General features: G+C 32.8%; 1 protein-coding gene, 1 long non-coding RNA gene and 2 other non-coding genes across 5 annotated transcripts; 1 reads left to right on the top strand and 3 right to left on the bottom strand.

Moving 5' to 3' along the window:
• Positions 1 to 7,977: 7,977 nt before the first annotated feature.
• LOC120073651 (uncharacterized mitochondrial protein AtMg00810-like) lies at positions 7,978 to 8,493 on the top strand. Its single transcript, XM_039026454.1, has 2 exons — positions 7,978 to 8,011; positions 8,093 to 8,493. Exons 1-2 carry the CDS (start codon positions 7,978 to 7,980, stop codon positions 8,491 to 8,493), a joined length of 435 nt encoding a protein of 144 aa, XP_038882382.1.
• A 10,529-nt stretch (positions 8,494 to 19,022) lies between these two features.
• LOC120074215 lies at positions 19,023 to 22,321 on the bottom strand. 2 transcript variants are annotated; one of them, XR_005480923.1, is made up of 3 exons: positions 22,193 to 22,321; positions 19,375 to 19,918; positions 19,023 to 19,260 (listed from the first exon to the last, which is right to left on the bottom strand). It is a non-coding gene; the product is annotated as an uncharacterized LOC120074215 (long non-coding RNA). The 2 variants fall into 2 exon arrangements; XR_005480922.1 differs by having other exon boundaries at positions 19,023 to 19,918.
• LOC120074850 lies at positions 19,720 to 19,821 on the bottom strand. The gene has a single exon (XR_005481128.1). It is a non-coding gene; the product is annotated as a U6 spliceosomal RNA (small nuclear RNA).
• LOC120074843 lies at positions 21,535 to 21,637 on the bottom strand. Its single transcript, XR_005481121.1, has one exon. It is a non-coding gene; the product is annotated as a U6 spliceosomal RNA (small nuclear RNA).
• Positions 22,322 to 23,540: the final 1,219 nt, after the last annotated feature.

The following is a 23,540-nucleotide window of genomic DNA, read 5'->3' as shown; positions in this document are numbered from 1 at the left end:
AAAAAGACAATGATGGGAATTTGGAAAGAATGGTAATTACTTTCTTTTTGTTCTATTTTTCATCTTTTCAACTTTCCTTTTGCTATTTGACCATTTGATGGCCTTTTGTCTCTTTCCTTTCATATCTCACCATACCTAATCTTCATGTTTGAGTATCCTTTTCACTAAGAATGAATTCAAATGATTGATTTTATGTTCTAATATGGTTTTGGTCTCTCTACTAACAACTCGACTCGATTCGAATTTTTAGTTAATCGATTATTTTTTAAAAAAAATGAAAATCAACATTGAGTTGTTTTTTTCTAAATGAAAATCTCGTATTGTAAAAAAAAAATAATCAAAATAGTTAACAAAATTATTAATTAAAATCAAATTGTATATGGATCAAAATAAAAGTTACGTTTTCACTTTATTATATACTTATATTTTAGTGTTGAAATAACCTTAACTAAGTTGGTTGGGTCACCAAAGTGATTGTTTGAATCTTCCATCTTATACTAAAAGATAGTGATAATAATAATTTGTGGCAACTTACATTGTGTTATCAATGAGTTAGACAAAATAATTGATTTGTGGTAGGAACCAAAATGGGAAGTTTATTGAAAGTTTGAGGGTTAAATTTGAAAAATTTAGAATTATAAATAAAAGAATTGATTAAATTATATCCTAATTAGAATCCCCTATATCTCCAAGTATACTAAAATATATATATATATATATATATATATATATTTCTTTCATTTGCCTATTTAAATATGTAATGTCTGAATTTAAGAAATGTACATGAATGAACAAATCATATATGAAATGAGAGAGATCATTAGGATATACAAGTATTGTTAAGAAAGATTTTAAAAAATTGATAATTACTACTTAAACCAAAGAAGGTGCAACTTTTCTTTCCTAATTAGCTCAATCATAAAAACTCCAAATTTAAGACAAGCAAATAATAATGTTGCCAGGTTGCTGGCCTAACCAAGTGCAAAATCTAAATTCTTAATCCTGATCTTGGAGGGTTACATAATAATTTTTTTCTCTTTTTATTTTTATTTTTTTAAGGAGATCATGCTTAAATCTGTCTCTTATACACATCTAGATGTGTATAAGAGACAGATTTTAAGGAGATCATGCTTAAATCTGTCTCTTATACACATCTAGATGTGTATAAGAGACAGTATATATATATATTTTGAAACTGAGATCTAAACTAAAATAGTTAAAAAAAAGTGATTTTAATTCTCCATATATTTTTATAACTTAGACCATGTTTATCAATCCGTAATTAAAATTGGTGTAATTGCAATGGGATTCCATTTGATAGATCAATCGTAATGGATCACAATTGCAAATGTTATATTGTTTTTTTTATCACGTTTATTATGAAATTCTCATCTTTATTATTGTTGTTACCGTTTTACTCTAATGATAATGGTAACAGTAACAAAAAATGTGTTGGATACATAATTTTCGTAATGTAATAAAAACAATATCTATAACAGTAATGGTATCGATAAAGTGGATCTCATGTAATCTTCAAACACAATTGGATTACTCATCTACTCGTCAATTAGTTTGCATTTTTCTTTATTACAAATTTCGAAGTGGACCTCACATTTCAATTCAAGTATGAAACACACGTAAACAACAACAACAAACATAATCAAATAAAGTCCACTTTTTAAATTATCATTGATTTATTAGGTTTCCTATCATATGCAAATTAGATCCAAATTCTATGCATAAAAAGACAAGAAGGCATAGGATAATGCCAAAATTTTTAAAATGGGGTAGAAAGAGAGAAAATGTGGACAACATTGACAAAGAAATAGCATGGGAGCTTCATTCAAATGTGAAGTAGAAAAGAAGTCTAAGAAGGTACATATATCTTGTTGTGATTTGATTGCAGTCTTTTGTTGTTGCATGTAAATGACCAATCAAATAAAATTTAGATTGTACAAATTAATACTATATATACTATTAAATAGTACAAATGGTAAGATAGGATCCATCCACAGGGAAGCACGAAAATTAGTTTCTCAAAGTTAATTATTTCGTTAAAGCAATAAATGGAGGTTGTGTGGTTTGAGATTTGAATATGCATGAAAATAAAGTACAAGAAAGAAAAATAAAGGATAGATATGCAATTAAACGAAACATTCTAACTTAGAGGAACAGAATCATCCAATGTAATTTTCATCTTCAAATTATCAAAGCATGATTTTAAATTCTTGCCTATGCTTAGCCTAATTGATTAGAAAAGCTAACCAATGGTCCAAAATACCAAATTAGCCAATTTAGTTAGTTGAGAAGCATCCTAATCAATTTAACTAACTACATTATGCTTTAGGATTACGTTATGATAAATTTTCAATAGGAAAAGGCTAATTAAAAATCTAATACGGTTTTTCCTAGATCGATAGAACAATACTCTTTATTGTCGACAACAAATTACAAGCCTATCTAACCTATTGCGTCTTGGAGATTAACATACAATTATATGTCACGCATTATACGTTAATCTAAAGCATCAAATTGCACAATCAAGCATTGGTTGTCAATCAATAATAAAAAAATGTAATTCATAATCAATAAACCAAGAGTAAAACTCATACACAAGAAATCTCAATCAAACTATCAAAATACTCCAAAAAGTACAACGGATTCCTCCAAAATTCCCTAAAGTAGAAAACCATAGATCTTACCTTCTCTATGGTGGTGGAAAAGATAGAACCCAACATCGTTTTTGCTTGATTACAGAAAGAAGATGAAAGAATACCTAAAAACTAATGTTATGTAGATGGATTGAGGGCAAAACACGAAGAAAACGAGTGGTCATTCACCCAAAACGGCCACCTGAATAAAAAAAAATATGACCTAAAAACCGAAGTGCAATTTTTATAATCGTGCAATAGCACCATGACATTGCACTATTTTTCAGCATTATGTGAAGAGTGCCATGCCTTAACGTCATTGGGCATCACGACGCTCTCGCCTTGGGCACTTTTGTCACTTTCTCTCCCCTTTGAGCCTCGAATGCCATTTTTAGTACCTAATTACTCCAAATTAACTCCGAATGACCTATAACGTTTCAGAATATTTATATTACTCGAGATCCTATAAATATAAACTTTTAAGCACATAAAAAAAATCATAAATGGATAAGATTAGAGACACTAAGATAACATATTTTCAGTGCTATCATGTTTCTCCTAGAATGTGAGATTTTGGATTATTTATAAAATTAAAATGATATTAACATAACACTAACCTCAGTCAAATAATGTAACATTATACAGAGGAACTGGGTGTAAAAATAGAAATGAACCAGAAAGGGAATTAACATAATATGTTTCCAAGTAGTGAATTAATATTTTTCAATATATCATAAAAAAATGATTAAATATTAGAAAAGAAGCAACAAAAAATATCACTATGTGAATATACTACATGTTGGTGCCAAAATCTAAATGGAAGAAAGCGCACCTGCTTCGTATGGTTCAATGATAAATTTGTAATTTGGGGAAGAAGTAACCTGTAAAACAAAACCCTGATACCAAAGAGTCAAAAATAAAAAACCGTAGAATGAAAAAGAAACAAGAAGTTCAATTTATTGAACAAGTTAGTATTAAATCTGATTAACCAAATGATTAGTTGACACTGATTTATTTTGTTAAGGATGCCAACACATAAAATACAGTCTTGCCTCTCTATCAAAAGAATAGGGCTTACCAAAGGAATAGGTTGGTTACAACAAAGTGTCTAACCATTTGTTTTGTTGAGTTATTTTTGCATTCTCAAATTAAGGATTTCATATTGTATAAATACATCACCTATGTACATTTCAATATACAAGAAATTATAAATGAAAAGTTGGCTTGCCACTGTCGTGTACTGTCAGAGTTATTGTTTGCCTGATTGAAACTATCGTTTACCTTTTCTGATACTATCGTCTACCTCTTGATGTTATCGTCTACACGATATCGTCTACCTCCTGATGCTATCATCTACACGATATCATTTATCGTCTACCTCCTTCAGACGTCATCGTCTACCTCCACCAAACGCTATCGTCTACACAATATCGTCTATCTTTTGAAGCTATCGTCTATCTCCTTCAGACGTCATCGTCTACCTCCACCAAACGTTATCGTCTATCTCTTGACACTATCGTTTACCTTGTCTAAGTGCTATCGTCCGCCTCTTGACACTATCGTCTAACTGTTGACGTTATCGTTTACCTCTGCAGCACTATCGCTTACTGTCCAGTTGTATACCTCTTCAAACGACAACAAGCACTTCGACTTGCCACGTGAGTCAGCCATATCCTTCAACCTCACATTCTAACTTGGTATCAGAGCTAATAATGAACAACGTCAATCAAGGAAACCTGGGAGCCACCCTCGGCACAACCAACTTCAACGGCCCACCCTTGAACCAACTCCTCAATCAGATAACCTCTATTAAACTCATCGTAGCAATTTACTCCTATGGAAAAACTTGGCGCTTCCAATCCTTTGGAGTTATTGACTCGAAGGACATCTGACCAGACAAAAGGTTTGTCTCCCAATGTTTCTGCAACCTGCAGTTGATAAGAGCATACCGACTGGATCGACTGGAGCAGGAGCTACTCCGCGTAGCACAGAAGGAAGCTATGGCAGTGGTGCTTCCAGCTCGTCGACAGCACTTGAGGTAAATCCTCAATAAAAAGCGCGGATGGCTGTAGATTAACTCCTCATCGGCTGGCTGTATAACTCCATGACACTAGAGGTTGCCATTCAAGTGATGGGATGTGAATGTGTAAGGGATCTGTGGACCAGCATTTAACAACTCTTTGGTGTTCAGTTTAGGGTTGAAGAAGATTATCTGAGACATGTGTTTCAAACAACCAGGAAAGGTAATTTGAAAATGGAAGAGTACCTTCAAACTATGAAAATGAATGCTGACAATCTTGAGCAAGCTGGTAGTCCTGTGCCACCAAGAGCTCTTGTTTCACAGGTACTACTAGGACTTAATGAAGAGTACAATGCCATCGTGGCCACGATCCAAGGGATAGCAAACGTGGCTTGATATGCAGTCAGAACTTCTCCTGTATGAAAGGAGATTGGAACATCAGTCAAACCAAAAGACGACAGTAGGCTTCAACCAAGTCAGTAATGCATCAGTGAATATGACAAATACTAGACATGTCAATCAAAATAACAAGACCAATAGCAGCAACCAGTCTACTGGGGGAGGATAACGAGGTGGTGGTGGCCATGGCAGAGGTCGAGACAGGGGAAGAAACAACAACAAACCTGTGTGTCAAGTCTGTGGGAAGGTAGGACACATAGCGTTCTACTGCTTCAATAGGTATAATAGAGATTTTGTTCCCAATTCTCCTCAAAACATGGGACAACCCTTCCCCAACAACCAGACCAAAAACACACAACCTCACCCAATAGCCCTAGTCACTGCTTATGGAAGTAACCCCTTTCTAACAAGATAAGAAAACATGACTGATGCAGATTGGTATGCTGACAGTGGTGCCTCCAATCATGTTACCTCAGACTTCAACAATCTTGACAATTCGACTGAATACTCAGGTACTGAAACAGTCACTGTAGCTAATGGTAATACTCTAAAAATTTCTCATGTTGGAACTGTATGTCTATCTAGTGATGCCTGCAATTTGAAACTGAATGATATGTTATGTGTGCCGGCCATAGCAAAAAAATTGGTCAGTATATCTAAGCTAACAAAAAACAATAACGTGTTTATTGAATTTCACACGGATTACTGTCTTGTTAAGACAAGGGTATGGGACAAACAGTAATGAAAGAAATGCTTAAAGATGGACTATATCAGTTAGAGGGTGCAGAAGTTAACTCGAAGTCAGTAGGAAACGGAGTACCATCGCAACCAGTGCACAAGAATAAAGATCTGTCTGCTCTTAGCATATCTTCGAAGCATAGGATGTCTAAGGTTACATAGCATAGAAGGCTTGGCCATCCTTCGTAAAAAATACTAGAGTTATTATCAAAGGCTATAATCTACCTATGTTATCTAATGAAGAGCTCAAATTTTGTGATTCTTGTAGCTATGGCAAATCACATTCTTTAGCCTTCCCTAACTCTAACTCAAGAACATATGCAACCTTTGAACTTATATATACTGATTTGTGGGGTCCAACTCCTCTCTTGTCTACAGATGGGTACAAATGTTATGCTATCTTTGTTGATGATCACAGTAGCTACATATGGATCTATCCTCTGAGGTTAAAAAGTGACACACTGGCAGCTTTTCAACACTTTTTCACCATGATACAAACTCAGTTCAATACACTGATCAAGTCCCTACAGTCGGATAATGGTGGAGAATTTGTCAAGATACACAAATTCTGTCATCAGCTTGGCATTTCCTCTAGGTACACCTGTCCATATACGTCAGGAAAAAATGGAAGGGTTGAGAGGAAGCATAGACACATAATGGAGACAGGGCTAACCCTACTAGCCCAAGCACATCTTCCTTTACATCATTGGTGGAATGCTTTCTTATACTCAACTCTGCTGATTAATGGCCTGCCCACCCATGTCCTAAATGGACAGTCTCCAATGGAAGTGATGTTAAAAAAGAAGCTCAGGTTTGAGGAGCTTCGAATATTTGGGTGTGCATGTTTCCCCTGCTTGAGACCATTCAATTTACATAAGTTAAGCTATTGCACAGAGAAGTGCATCTATCTCGGTCCAGTTGTGAATCACAAAGGCTATAAAGGCCTTAACCCCAGTGGTAGGCTATTCATCTCTCGGCATGTTGTGTTTGATGAAACTAACTTTCCTTGTCAAATGTCTCCTTCAGCTTGCAGACCAGCCAAGCAAGCAGTTACCATCCACCTGGTTTCCTGGCTGTCCCTCAGTCAGGACACACCACACAGTGACTCTATGCCCTCTACGTCCACAACCTCACCTTCACCAATTGTCAGAACAACCCACACTCAATCACCAACTAATACTTCTACAGACAGCCCAACCTTCCCACCTTCTTCTTCTGATTATCTACCCACCAATTGTGTACCCAACGATCGTTTACCCTCATCATCTAGTGTCTAGCCCACCGATCGTCTACCTACCAGTTGCTTACCCAGCGATCGTTCACCCAACGATCATTCACCTACCGATAATTTACCCAGTGATCGTTTACCCTCATCGTGTAATGTACAACCCACCGATCATTTACCCACCGATAGTTTACCTACCGATCGTTTACCCAACGATTATTTACTCAGTGATCGTTTATCCAGCCATTGTTTACCACCACCCACTTACCCACTGATTGTGTACCCACCGATCGTTTACCCTCCGATCGTTTACTACCTGACTCACCATCACTTACCGCCCAACCCACCAATCGTTTACCTTTGTCGTCCACTGCCCAATCTTCACCCGATACTGTCCCACACCCTGTACCCGTGTCTACTCATCCCATGATTACCCAAGGAAAAGTAAGCATCTTCAAACCCAAAATACTGTCCTCCCAAACCTAAAAAGACTGGTCCCTAACCAAACCTACCCGAGTTAGTGATGCGCTCAAAACCACGCAGTGGAACAAAGCGATGAGTGATGAATTTCAAGCACTAATGAAAAATCAGACCTAGACTTTAGTTCCTCCATCACCGTCGATGAACGTTGTTGGCAATAAATGGGTATTCAGAATCAAATGGAGTTCTAATGGCTCTATTCTATGCTACAAGGCACGCCTTGTAGCAAAAGGCTTCCATCAAAACTCAAGCATTGATTTTTTGAGACATTTAGTCCAGTGGTAAAGACATCCACCATTCGGATCGTCATTAACCTTGTTGTATCCAAATGGTGGCAGCTGAGACATTTAGATTTCAATATCGCCTTCCTTAATAGGGTCCTCGATGAAAAAGTTAACATGTGCCAACTGCAAGGATTTGTTAATCCTCAACTACCAAATCATGTCTATTACACAAGGTCATATATGGCCTCAAACAACACACTGCAAACAGCACTATGTAGCTAGGACTTTCAGAATGCTAAGTCTGATACATCTCTCTTCATATATCGGAGCACTTCTACCTTGATACTCTTACTAGTATATGTTGATGATATAATTATCACTGGCACCAATCCGCGGGTAATCAGCAAGCTTGTAACAACCTTGGACTCCAAGTTTGCTGTAAAGGATCTTGGCCAACTCCATTACTTCCTTGAAGTCCAACTACACACTGTCCTCGATGGAGTTCTACTGAAGCAGGAAAAGTATGTCAAGGACCTACTTCACCATCTTGACCTTGGAGATCTAAAACCGGCACCCTCTCCGAGTGTTCTAAACAATCAACTCTCCATCTCCGATGGCACTCCTCTTGACAATCCCTATATCTATCGAAGCACGATTGGTGCCCTACAGTACTTAACCACTACGAGACTTGACATTACATATGCGGTTAATCATCTAAGTCAGTACTTAAAGAAACCTACGGACGTTCACTGGTAAGCGGTGAAGAGAGTACTAAGATATGTAAGTGGCACTCGACACTTTGGCCTCTATATTCAACATGGGTCCTGTTGGGATTGGTGTCTTAATTCTCCCAGAGTCTCATTGTTTTGTAAAGATACACATTGTTCAATGAATAAAATAAATGTTATTTAATTCTGGCATTTACTCATATCCAATAAACAAAGTTCTTTGGTTATCTTATGTGAACTTAAGCATGTATATATGATATATAAGTGGATCATGCCTTAAGTGATAACCTAAATCGATCTGTAGTATAAGAATTAAGGTGGGATACTTGATCCTGGTGACACTACGGATACGACCTGCTTTGTAGAGGCAAGTGTTGTAAACTACTACAGATGGTTGATCCGAACCATTCGTGTGGAGACATGGAGCGGGGGTGTCCTGTACAAAGAGTTTGTATAAGACCTGGACCACGAGATGACTAGACTTTGTATATAACGCTGTTAATACTAGAAACTTTCATCTCACCTAAACCACCAAAGGTGACACAACCTCAATCATGAGTGTTTTGTGAACTCCTGCCTTTGAGGGCGGTCCTTTGATTAGTATGGGTGAGAGTGGCCAGATTGCCAACTCAACATACCTACCTTTTTGGGGACTTGTCTGATCTGGGAGCTGGGAACTCAATTCACAATATGGAATTCACTTCTTTCCCGAAGCAGGGATAAGTAGAGAGATTGCTCCCTTAAGGGCTAATTCCGAGGGCTTGAACATAATGGCCACAGCTTCTCTTTAGAAGAGAAGACTCAGTCATAGTAGGTGTAACTACCCGACCCCCTAGGACTTAAGTTAGGACGTTACTAAATACATGTATGCATGAAACTCAAAACGACACTCGGTTATGGCGAAATAAATGCTAATTAAATAAGGTAAGTTCAAAAGACTTTCATTAAATTCAAATATTAAAACAATAATAAGATACCCATAAATCATAAAGAACAATAAATAAGTCTGAAAAACAATTCTAAAGTAAGTTTTAAGCATCAAAACTAAAAGTTAAGAGGAACATGAAAAGAACTTTAAATCTCATGAACGGAAGCGTAAAAACTAGTCCCAGTGGCTCGATCACGAATTTTGCTTGTCCATCGCCGATGCATCTCTACCATTACCTGAAACAACAACATGAGAAAGAATGAGTATAAAATACTCAGTAATTAACCCCACTACTGGGGTCAAGCTAGACATCTATGTCCTCTAGATACCCGCCTCTGGTGAAACATATACACTGCTCTAGTCCTCATAAGACACATATACACATGAAACAAGAAGGAGACTGAGTCCTATCCTACTGTAGTTAAGTATGCCAACTACCTCTGGTGAATCCCGAAGGAGACACAAACTGGTAAATCCCGAAGGAAACACAAACTAGTGAATCCCGAAGGAAACACAAACTGGTGAATCTCAAAGGAAACACAAACTGGTGAATCCCGAAGGAAACACAAAATCTAATAGGCATCTAATTAATCAGTAAGGACATTTGCATAGTCTCAACATCATAATCATCACTGTACGAATCTATGACATACATATAAACCTCAACATCATGGCTCTACAACATACACATATACCTCAACATCATGGTTCTGCAACATACATGTGTACCTCAACATCATCAGATCAAATACAACCATATGGAAGCACATACCATCTCATACTAGCATTCAAGTGTCTATGTGAATAAATAAATAATTCAGATCTCGTACCAGAACACACTTTGATCATATTATACTATCAGTCTATCATGCTAACATTCTGCCATAACGTACATTTATCATGCTAGCATACATCTAATGCCTGGCCCGTGGGCAGTTCCAGTAGTAAGATTACTTACCTTGATATTAGGTCGAACCAAAAAACAATTGAATCTTTGTGAAATTCTTGAATCCTTAATCAAGCCTAAACATAAACCAGGCTTTAAAATTAATAGTTAAGGCCAAATTCCAAACACCCAAATATTACAAAATATTTCTAGATAACCTTACCTAAGGTGTGGTCCAATTCGAATTTACCTTCCAAACCTCCAATTTAAGCCCAAATAATTAGCAAACTAAACTCTTCTTCATCTTAAATGAAATTCTTGAATCAACCCCTAATCATAATTTGAAATTAGGCTTACATGATTAAAGCTTGAATCAAATACATACTTCACTACCAATGTCTCAAATATATTATCCATATGTAGCTTCGTCAAAAAGATCACTTTCAAATGACTTTACCAAAATTTCTCAACAACTAAAATTTAACCCACAAGAGGGTAAATCAAAGCATAAAAACTTACCAAAACTCGCTAAACAAACTCCAACTTCACTGAACAACATCTCAATACCTTCACAAACTTGAATCCAAAGTTGAAACACAATGGGTATCAACCAATTGATGCCAAAAGTAAATGAGTATTCAAGAATCAACCGAAAACAAACCCAAACGGCAGAAATCTTACCCAAATCGATAGATCCAGTGACGGCAAAAGCGAAGCGCTTGAGCAGTGGTGGATGGAGGTCATGAAGAAGAAACTGACGCGGCGGCTTTGGGCGGCGTTGGACGAGCTCACGAATGTGAGGAAGAAAAGGGGGTGGGGTTTGAATTTTATAAAAAAAAATAGTAATAATAATAATAATAAAAACAAAAAAGGAAATAAATATAATTACATTTAATTCCTTTCCATTTTATACTATTAAATTCATTTCCGTTTCAAAAGAAAATTAATTCCTGTCATTAATTTCCAAATTGAATAATTTCACGCCAACAATTAAATTCCCGCACTTACACTTGAAGTCCAAAATTCAAAAATGCCCTCAAAGACTTTCGTTCTCGAAAGTTCATTCTTGAAAAAAAAAACTCCGAGGGTGTTTACAGTAGGACTATAATTTATATTCATTAGAGGGACCGGTTGGTACTTAAGGAGACAGATGTAACTACAGAAGCATAACGGTTATTGGCCCAGCTGTACTTATGAGCGATCTGTGAAGAGTTGTCGCACTGCTGATTGGTTAAGATGGACACATAATATATCTGTATGAGGAGAGTTCAACTGTTGGTCTTTAATGGAATGTCTGGCAGTTAACAGATGGTGATCCCATGACTAAAGAGTTTAGTCAATTATTCACGTACCATTGGAGCTTTAGATCTACAGATCCATGAGGTCCCCTTGGTAGCTTGGATTCATGTTGAAGGATCAAGTTCTTGGTGTTGATTTGAAATGTTCAAATTGACGAAAGGTATTTTGATTATATATGAATATAATCGGTATGATGTATGAGATACATCTAGTGGAGGATTAATGTAAATGAGATTACATTAAGTACCATGGAATAGAAAAGGACTATGGTTTATATGTTTCATGAGATGAAATATTAAAATTATAGGTTATAAATATAGTATGATAAGTTGGTTATCATTTATATTTATAATAATATTAATTATTAGATAATCAATTTTTTTTCTTTTAAATAACCAAATGAAGTGGGTGGTTATTGATCATGGTAACCGTGAGTTTAAAAGAAAATCGGTTTCCTATTTTGAAAAAAAAAAAAAAAAAAAGAGGAAGTTTTTCACAAAATTTTTTAAAAGATTTTGAGTTTTCTCTCCGGCAAAAAGAAAACTTACGAAAGTCGTCAAGTAAATACATATTTACTAACGACGACGGACTGAGCTAAATGATCGTGCAGGTGCTAGCTAAACGATCGTGCAGTTTTTTACTAAATGATCGCATAGCTTTGCTAAATAATCGTTGGCCTAAGGTAAACGATCGTGTAGAGTCTGTCGAGCTAAACGATCGCATAGCTTTTGCTAGACGATTGCATAGCTTTACTTAAACGATTGGACATCGACCTATACGATAGGTCTCCGACTTCTCCCACTTGCCCAGTCGTGTATACGATCTGTCTTTCTTCCATTCTTCTGCCTCACACCAAGTCCGAACAGAGCTCACCCTTTGGATTCTCACACTGATAATATAAAGGTCGCCTTGTTGGGGGTGTCAGACTTAACTCGACATCGTCGAGGTTTTTCGGAGGGCCATTCGTGGTGCTTTGGAGGAGTCCGTTCGTGGTGTTGTGGAGGAGATCGTGATCGAGGAGATCTTGAGAACGAGCGCGAAGTGTTCGTGCGGTGTTGCGATCGTGTAGATCGAACGCTTGTGGTTGCTGTGGTTCGATCAGAGTGCGCATCGGAGCGTGGAGACGTTTTTGTCAATGTTCGTATAGAGTTTGTCTCTTTGTACATTTATTGATGTTCATGCTGTAATTTCTCTGTATATTTGCATAACAGTTTGTGTTCAAGTCGATTGTAAATGTATTGTTGATTCATGATTGTATAATTTGGAATAGTCTTGTTCCGCTGCTCATGAAAATCTCGAGTTTTGATTTCCTTCAGGTCCGACCTGTCTGTTTCGGCCTTCTCCCGATGCCGATTGCAACATAGACGATTGAAAATCAGTTGCTGCTTATTGCATCTTCCTTGGAGGTAATCTTGTCTCCTGGTCCTCAAAGAAACAATCATTGTTGCCCGGTCCAGCACAGAGTCTGAATATAGAGCGCTCGCTCATGCCTCTGCAGAAATCATCTGGGTGCAATGACTACTGTCTGAGATTGGTGTCAAACATAAGTCAGCTCCCAGTCCTGTGGTGTGACAACCTCAGCGTTGATGCTCTAGCCATTAATCCGGTGTTTCATGTGCGGACCAAGCACATTGAGATCGACATTCACTTCGTTCGTGATCAAGTTTTCAGTGGTCAACTTGATGTTCGTTATGTGACCATCCTCTAACCAAATCGCTGATACCTCACCAAGACCTTAACACACTCACAGTTCTTCCAGCTTCGGTCCAAACTCCGGTGTAGTAGAACTACCCTCTCGTCTGAGGGGGGATGTTAAGGATGCCAACACATAAAATACAATATTGTCTCTCTACTAAAAGAATAGGGCTTACCAAAAGAATAGGTTGGTTACAACAAAGTGTCTAACCATTTGTTTTGTTGAATTATTTTTGCATTCCCAAATTAGGGATTCCATATTGTATAAATACATCACCTATGTACATTTCAATACACAAGAAATTATAAAGGAAAAGTTGGTTTACCACTGTCATGTACTGTCTGAGTTATCGTCTGCCTGATTGAAACTATCGTTTACCTTTTCTGATACTATCGTCTACCTCCTGACGCTATCGTCTATCTCTTGAAGCTATCATCTACCTCATTTAGACGTCATCGTCTAACTCCACCAAACGCTATCGTCTATCTCTTGACGCTATCGTTTACCTTGTCTAAGCGCTATCGTCCTTCTCTTAACACTATCGTCTAACGTTATTGTCTACCTCTCCAGCATTATCATTTACTATCCAGTCGTATACCTCTTCAAACGACAACAAGCACTTCGACTTGCCGCGTGAGTCAGCAATATCCTTCAACCTCACATTCTAACTTATTTGAATTTAGATCTACTTTTATCATCAACTCATTTTTCTTCGTCTTTCCTCGATCTTTTGATCTATTTTCTCAGGTTCAAATTCACCCATTACAAGTATTTTAGCTCATTTTAAAGTCTAAAATAATTACTTTTGTTTATTTAAACATTTTTTTCTTAATTTCTTATTTTTATAATATATTTTTTTCAACATCAACATTTTAAATTTTAGACTTCAAAAAACTCATCATATACCCTCGTTAGTATGTAATTAATGCTGTTTTTTTTTAGTGTATGTCTATTCACGAGAATAAATTTAAGGGGTAAATCTGCCATTTACCACTGTTTCATTGGTCCTCATTGTTGTTTTGTAGTGGAGTATGTTTTATGAAACTTATCTTTCAAAGTGCATTATAGTAATTTTATTTGTGGAAAGTACTTCAAAAATATATATATATATATGATTTTATCTGTGTATTTATTTATTTTCCTACATTTACTTATTGTATACAATTAAAATATGATATCAATATACTTAGTGTATACGATCTGGCACGAATTATGTAATTAACCATTTAATAATTTAGCCAAAATATGCTCGGCGATAATTAACATGAATCCCTTTCATATTCCAAAATTTTCATTCACTTTATGGTTATACTAAAAAAAAAGAGTAATATTGAACCGATCTCCATGCATCCCAGTCAATCATAAATAAAAAGAATATATATTTAAAATATATTTTTTTCTTAAAAAAGAAAATGTCGCATGTCAACTTGTGATTGAACAGTTAAATGGACCGTAAAAAGATATGTTGTCTAGAATCTATCCAAGTACCTTCACTTTCTATAAATTAATTAAATCATAAGTGACTTAATTTGTAACTTTGTTGTTACGTAATTTTATTTAGTTTGTGAAGTTTTAAATGTATCTAATACATTCTTAAACATTTAATAGATTCTTGAACTTTCAATTTTGTGTGTAAGGGTTCATAACAAATTCATTTTGTTTTTAAAATTAATCTTTTAGATATAAATTCGAATTTTGTCTTAAAAAACATGTCTAATATCTCTTGAAATTTTAAAAATTTTGAAAATTCAAAGACTAAATTTATAATTTAACCAAAAGAAGAATTTACCAACTAAAATATTTCTCTAAAAGATCATTATTGTTTGTAGTTTAGGAGTAATTTTATAAAAAAATTTGATGAGACATTAATATAAATATACTTTAGCTAGAATATCATTTTGATTCTTGTATTTTAAAGACTTGTTCATTTTATCTCTGTATTTTCAATAAATCTTAAATTTAGTTATTACAACTAGTTTATCATTGATTTTTCTATAATTTTTTACTATCTAATAGTCTTTCTACTCTAAAATTTAGAAAGATATTGATCACATAGGTGTATTGTCGTTATTGTTATTGTTATTGTTATTATTATTGTTATTGTTATTGTTATTATTATACCAATTTTGATTTTTAAAAAATTATAATAACTTTGATTGATAGTATGTAAATTAAAATTGAACATTTGATGAAAGTACCTGAACTAAAATTGAACAAATTTCCAAATGCATAGAAAACTGGTATTTTAACCATACACTTTACTAGTGAATCCTTGTAAAAAAAATGGATAAGATTGACTTAAGTATTTCAAATGACACTTCTATTTTTCAAAGCATTATATCAAATTTGATATATTCTATTTTGTCCGACTATTCTCTTATTTTATCAGATTTTGGTTTTCTTAGATTGACTTGAGAAAAAAATATTTTTCAAAAAACTCATTTATATTTAAACGTTTATGATAAAAACCGATTAAAATACACTTTATAAACTTTTTTGAATAGTTATCAAACATTTCAATTTTTCCAAAATGACTTATTTTTTAAATTAAACACATGAAAATGTATTCCAAACACACCGTAAGACTTGTTGCTTAATTAATAACTTACAATTATTGACAACTATCACAAATAAAAGATAAAAAATAAACGAAAGAAACTACATCGCCATAATTGACTACAATAAAAATTTAATCATGCCTCGTTTGATTACCATTTAATTTTTAGTTTTAGTTTTTAAAAAATAAGTCTTTAAACACTCGTTTCATCTCTAAATTATTATCTACATTTTACTGATGTTTTAAAAAACCAAACTATTTTTTAAAACTAAAACAAAAAAAAAATAATTCTTAAAAGCTTATGTTCTTTGAAATTTAGTTAATAATTCATCTCTTTTTTTTTAAGAGAGATGCAAATTATGATAAGGAATTAAGAGAAAACACTCTTAGTTTTCAAAAACTAAAAATCAAATGTTACCAAAAAAAAAAAAAAAACCTAAATTTGTAGTTAATTTTGTTAATGTTATTGCCAACTTAGATTAACCATTATGAGTTGAGTTTGCGATAAATAGGAAGATGACCTTGATAAAAGACTAATACTAACGGGTCATAGGCTCAATCCATGGTGACCACTTATCTATAATTTAATATTTTCCAAATTTCATTTCAACAATATTATGTGAACCTTACAATTTGATTCCATATGACTTCTTCAAATATCAACTTAATTATAGATATGCTTAAAAAATTCATGTTCAAATTAATACAATTATTACTTAATGATTAAATTTATAGGGTAATTGCAATTGGTAGCAATTTTAGGAATAATAACCAAATGTATAACATCATTTAAAAAAATTATAAATATAGACTCTTACCAGTGATATAGTTTATTATTGATGGACTCCTACTAATAATATAGTCTATCATTGATAGACTATTTAAATCTGATCATATTTGTAATTCTTTTTACATCATGTTATATTTGCAACTGTCCCGACTTCTAAAATTTAAGGGTATACATTGACATTTAAAAAAATAAAAAATATGGTAAAGAATAAAAATTTAATGAAACAATGACTAGATATTGAAAATAAAACAATCTCTATCTTTACCTACACCGCATATATATATATACACACACACATACTCATATTTCCTTTTCACATAATTGCTTCGTAAATAGGGTCTGCAGGTGATGATGGCCACACTATTGTCCTCTCTTGTTTTTGTTAGGACCATGGGTAATATTGGAATAAATGTTAAAATATTATTTTGGTCTTTATATCGTAAAGTTTGTTAAAATTTAACCAATGTATTTTAAAGGCTCAATTATAGATCATACTCAATGTTAGTCTAGTTTATTGTTCAATTTTTTTTTGTTAATTCACATATTATACTTACTTACATGAATAATAGAAAATTATTTTAAATGAAAAAATTGCTAAAAATATTTACAAATAATAGTAAAATATTACAGTTTAATTGTGATAGACCGTGATAGACATCGATAGTTGAAAACAAATAAACTGTGGCATTCTGCTATTATTTGTAAATATTTTAGTTCATTTTCTTATAGTTGAAAACAAACTGTATTGTTAATGGATATTTAGTCAATTTCAATAAAAATTAACTTTAAGAAACTGACATTGAACAAGTGTACAGAGACCAAAATGCTAATTTAACCTTAAAAAACCTATTTATAAGCTTATTGATTAATGTTTGAGAAACTAAATTATTATAAAATTATTAGGACCTATTTTGTAACTATTTTATTTTTCATTTTATATTTTTGAAAATTAAGTCTATTTCCTCTCCAATTCTTACCATGATTTACATTTTTAGTACAATATTTAGATTTTTAGTCCAATTCCAAAATAAAAAACAACTTTTTAGAAGCTATTTTTTTAATTTCTCTAATCTGACTTAGTTTTTTAAACTATGCGTTATAAGTAGTTAACAAAAGAAAAAATTTGAAAGTAGAAGTAGTGCCTATGGATTTAATTTTCAAAAACAAAAAACTTAAAAATCAAATCATTACCAAACGAGCCTAAATATAGAATTATTAAATCAAGAGGATTAATTCATTTGAGGAGTTAAAAAAATTTGAGTTTGAAGTATAAGGCTGTTTAATCTAGGGATAGAAAGTTTGTTTTTAGGGTGCAAAAGTTTAACATGGAGTTATGACTAACTTTTATTTATTTTTATTATTGTTTTTTTTTTTGGATAATTTTTTTTGTATGTACAACACAATTAAAGCTATATTTTAACCGAAATTTTCAATACCAATAAATTTGATTTCAAATTTGATTAAGAAATTTTCATAATTTGAGATCAACTTCAAATGACCTAATTTGAATTTTATATTTTTCTAAAAATACTTGCCATAAAGTTTAGAATATGTCCAAATTTGATACAAGTAAATTTTAGGCTCTATCTAAATGGAAATGAATTCTAAGATAGATTTTGTGAAATTTAGAATTTGTAGAGAATTTGAAAATAGAAATTTGAAAACAACCGATTCAATGAAAACATAGTTGTATTCATGTTTTTAGATGTGTGTTTGATAGCCGATTAAAAATTAGATTCCAATTTAAACAATTGTTTAAAATGTATTTGATACTATACATTTATAAATTATCAAACTATTGTAGTTATTCACTAATATTTAGTTGACAATAAACTATTATTAAATTATTTATGAATATAGTTTATGTAAAACAAATTATGTAACTAGTAATATTATATAATTTATAATACATTACACAATATATATTATATTTTTTTAAAAAAATAAATTAAATTTATAACCTTGTATTTCTAAATATTTTTATCTTTATTTAATATAATTCAACATTTTAAAATATAAAACTCTAGATACAATAAAAACATAAAAATATTGTTTTTAGAAATTTTATTATTTGAATCACATATTTCAGAAACAGAATCTGAATTGTCTACCAAACTTATATTTACTAATCTTTTCAATTATTTTCATCTTTTCAAACTAAACCGTTGAATCCTTTGTTAAAATTTCAATAACAAACACCACTTTCAAATTATTATTATTATTTTAGTTTTCAAAAACTTGACTTAGGTATTTTAAAACACTCATAAAACTAGCTGAACAAAATGAAAATAGTGTTTATCTCTAGAATTAGGATTATAGGCTTCAACCACTCTCCTCTAAAAAAAAAAAAAAAAAATTCTGTTTTTAAGCTAAATTTTCAAAAACCAAAACCAAAAAGACAGGCCATAAATTCAGAGTTTTATTTGATTTTTTCCAGAGTTTCTTAAACAGATAGGAAAGCAACCTTCTGTCAAGAAAAATAGAATAACTAACTCCTTTCTAAACCTGTGTCATTCTGAGATTTTGTGTCAGTTTTTCCTTTTGTTCTCCATTCTTCTTCTTCTTCACTAAAGCAAGCCACAACTTCATTTTCATATTGCAACCCAGTCTCAAAGTTTCAATCTCTCTGAATTTTTTATCTGTTTAACAGAACAGAACAAAAGGAAGAACCACCACAGCACAAAATCAAAGAAAAGAAAAATCAACCTGAAAATCAGGATTCCAAATACAGATTTAGAAGAAAATTCCAATACCCAGATAGCTAAAAATGGAGGAAATGGATCCACAAATGATGTAGGCAACCGTTGCAGATTCTACCATGTTCTGTTTTTGCATTTGGCTTTTGATTAAGACATGCCTTTGGTAAATGGACTCACCATAGGGATGCAAAATGGGAAGATTTTCTCAGAGAGAGTTAGGCTTTTTGGGGCAAGGGCGGGAAAAAAGAATTCTCACAAGATCTCTAAATCCAAAGCTTAAGTTAGCTGAACAATTTTATAACCATTCAATCAACATCTTCTTTCAAACAAATAGGATTTGACTTGCAGGGATATTTTGGGAAAATGGGAACTAATTAATTATGGGGCAAAGGGCAGAAAAAATATTTGGACCATTTTTCAATTTGTGCATGTCATCCTTGCACAAGGGCCATATTAATCTTCTCTGTATCTTTCTGATGTCCCTAGATGGACAATATGTCATTGGTGTTCCTTAGCGATATGGAATTGGTCAAGTTTTGCAAGCAATCTGGGAGTCCTATCTACTGCCCCAAGTCAAGGCCTTTACAGCTGGAACTCACTATAAATAAATGAAAGCATGTTATAACTTATAAAGAAAACAAAGTTAATGATAAACAAATCCTCCCTTTCTAATAATATATATTATTCTCCAATCTTGAGCATGTAAACTATAAAATAAATATCAAAATGAGCTTAATTCAATTGATAAAGTGCTTGGCCTATAACTTCGAAATCAGAGATTTAATTCCCATACCTCAGAAATTGTCAAAAAAAAAAAAAAATCTATAAACTAAAGTATATATAGAAATACCTGAGAAATAAAAGAAAATAACTCAACTGACCATTCTAAGCCTAATTTTATATCGTATCAATAACAAAAAGCTATGGCTACCCAAATATTTTCATACTATTATTCTAAGAAGGATCAATTTAGATGATGGATCTTTAACGAATAACAATAAAGAAATATAAAGAAAGTTCATTCTTGAGGACTATAATGAATAGCTCGTCTTGCAAATTTTCTTTTCATAATTCCAATGAAAATCTCTTCCAAACAAGGTGTTTTTTTAATAGATGTGACGGCTCATGCTAGACTATATGCCACACATTAGAGTTATGGGACACCCCATAACATTGCTGAAAAATATATGATATTTTACTTTCTAGTTAAGTGACCACTCTGATATATGTCTATGACTTTAAAGACATCTAAATTTACAATTTAGACCTTTGGTTTAACTAGGCCAACCTATAATGATTTCCATACTTACAAAGACATTAATTCTTGAAAATTAGCTTTTTATGATTACATCGGGAATAATCCAGCAAAATGTGGATTATACAAGGTGTAATTGCAATAGCACCAGTTTTTATGTCTATTGGCTTTACCTTTTTTTTTAAAAGCATGTATGTGCAGCGGCCCTTCCCCCTTCTCATAATGTTCCCAAACTTGCTAAAGAATCAAAGTGTGAATGGCACTTTGAAGCGCTTCACGTTTAGGGTCGAGCGTGGGGAACTTCCACCAGTTTTGGAGCTAGCGGGTTCTGAATGACCTCCCTCTTACGGTTAAAAAAGTTGTTAACCATCTAAAAGAAATCCATCCATCTCGTCGAGATGGAAAATGTGTCTGATTTTAAATATATCTCTCCTCCATGAGGAATTGAATTACTCAAATCAGCTTAGCAATAATTTTAAGAAATATAAAGTAGTATCTTCCCTTCCTATTTTTCCTCTTTCAAAAACAAATATACTTCCTCCCTTAGGGTAAGAGGAAATTTGTAAGTAGTGGAATAATAAATAAACAATAGAACCCACCTACTCTAATGACTTGATAAAAAATAAAAGGGAAAAGAAAAGCTCACTTTTCTTTGAAAGGTCTGTTTTGTTTCAGTCTCATGAAATATTTGAGATGAGATAATTCATGTTGATGAATACATTTTGTAAAAAAGAACCATAAGAAAGGTCCTTTATTTAGAGAAATCGTGGTAACAGTGTTTGTCAAGCAATTTAATAAATTTGCAAGAGCAAATTGAAAGCAAATTAAGTTAGGTAGAGGGAAAAAGAACCTCACAAGATCTTTCATCCAAAACACGTTAGCTGAACAGTTTTCTAAGGATTTGAATTACAGGGGTACATTAGGAATATGATATATGACCAAGGGCAGAAGGGAGGAAAAAAAATTTGGACCATTTCTCGATTTGTGCGTGTCATCCTTGCGCAGGGGCCATGCTAATCTTCTCTGTATCGTTCCAATTTTATCGGATGTCCCCGAAGAGACGGACGTTAGTTGCACTATGTTTTATATATAGGATATCTCATTGCTGAATCTAACCGATGTGGGATTTCTCTAGGAAACACTATTGAATAAAACCAGCCTCGACCCCACATGAAATGAGCAATTAAGTAAGAAAATTACTAAAAACTAAAACCCTGAATCCCAGACACATAAACAAAATCAAATCCAATAATTATATCCTTCTTCTAATCCAACGCTCTAAGAACTTCAAACAAGCCAAACAGGTTTCGGAAATCCATCACAGGCCACTCAATTTAATTAGGAAGAACTGGAATGGAATGTTAAGAATTCAATCAGGGGGTATAACTCTGAACTGGATTCATTCCACTTCGATCATAACCTAGAACAGCTTAAGAACACAAAGAACTATTCTCATCAAAAATTCAACAAATGAGCTTCGAATTCGATGAACAAATTGCAATAACAAATGCACATGGTGGATTCAACTATTCAAGAAGAAATAAACCATATCTCGTTGCACAGAAACTAAATCAGAAAAATGAAATGCTGAAGAGAAATTCGAAAAATCAAACTCACCTTAGCTTGTTAAACTTGGCTTTCCATATTTCCATGGAAAGAATTTCCTAAACAAACCATGTTTTTGGTAGATTCCATAAATTTTCTGGAGAAAATTCGCTCGAAGATTTCCGGCGGGCACGAGACTCCGAATAATTTTATAGAGTCGCTTGTGAAATTTTAGTTAAATTGAGTAATTTATATCAATATGAATATGTATTTTTAAAAATGTAAAAATTTTACACGAAAATAAAAATTTAAACGCTTGTCATAATTTTTTTTAGATATATTTCTATGCATTTTAGAAGTAAAAGATGATAAATTAAAAGTTTTGTTTATATTTACTAAAACAAAAAACACAAACTACAAAAAAGAAATTTGATTTTGTTATTTTCAAAATTACTATCCAATATTAAAAAAGTTTCTAGAAATTAATAACAAGAAACGTGAACGATTAATGGAAGAACAAATGTTGATCATTGTTGTGTCGTGAAGAATCATTAATTTCAAAATACAATACGCTAGAATCAACTAAAAAACCATTTGCTTTGAATTAGTAATAAAGAACATGAAAGGAATTAACACTTCATCATGCAATGAAAGCATTAGATCACTTTGTCTTTATTTGGAATCAAACATAAATAAAAGGATTAAGCAAATTACATAACTCAACTATTAAGGAGATTGACGGTTTTTTTTTTTTTAGTTGTGCTCGAGCTCTATGAAGACAAATATCCATCTTCATCTTTTCCATAAGATCTTCTTTGTTATGACTCATAACAGGGATAAAGGCTTGTGAGAGCTTATTTGAAAGAAGAAAGAATTTGGAAATTTGATAGAGAACCCTTCTTTGTGAATTTGGAGAATTTTGCAAATCAACATTCTTGGGTTCTTATCAATAACCCTTTCCAACCTTATAAAAATTCTATTTCTAGTGGCCTATAGGCCATTCTTAATTATAATATATTTATATTTTAATATCTTATATTAAAATATAAATATATTAAATTATTTGAATCAAATTCAAATATTTTGATTATATATATATATATATATAAAAGCTTATTTTTAGATGAGAGGTTTATAAGTTTAATTTTCAAGAACTAAAAACAAAAAACCAAATGGTCACCAAACGAGACTTTAATTAATCAATAACCATAGGTCACTTTGCTATAGACGAATAGTTGCACTCTTATGCATCCTAGAACAAGTTGAATCCATGTATATAATCATTACAAACAAGTCGATTTTTCATGAGTTGCTTGTAATTATAGTTGTGTAAAACATCTGTAATTATATCTTGAACCTTAAATACCACGAATCCTTTAATAAACAATATATTTATGATCCAACCATAAACCAAGTATCT

Source organism: Benincasa hispida, chromosome 3 (genome assembly GCF_009727055.1).
Source record: "Benincasa hispida cultivar B227 chromosome 3, ASM972705v1, whole genome shotgun sequence".
NCBI classification, from domain to species: Eukaryota; Viridiplantae; Streptophyta; class Magnoliopsida; order Cucurbitales; family Cucurbitaceae; genus Benincasa; species Benincasa hispida.
This window is presented reverse-complemented; position numbering and strand designations above follow the sequence as displayed.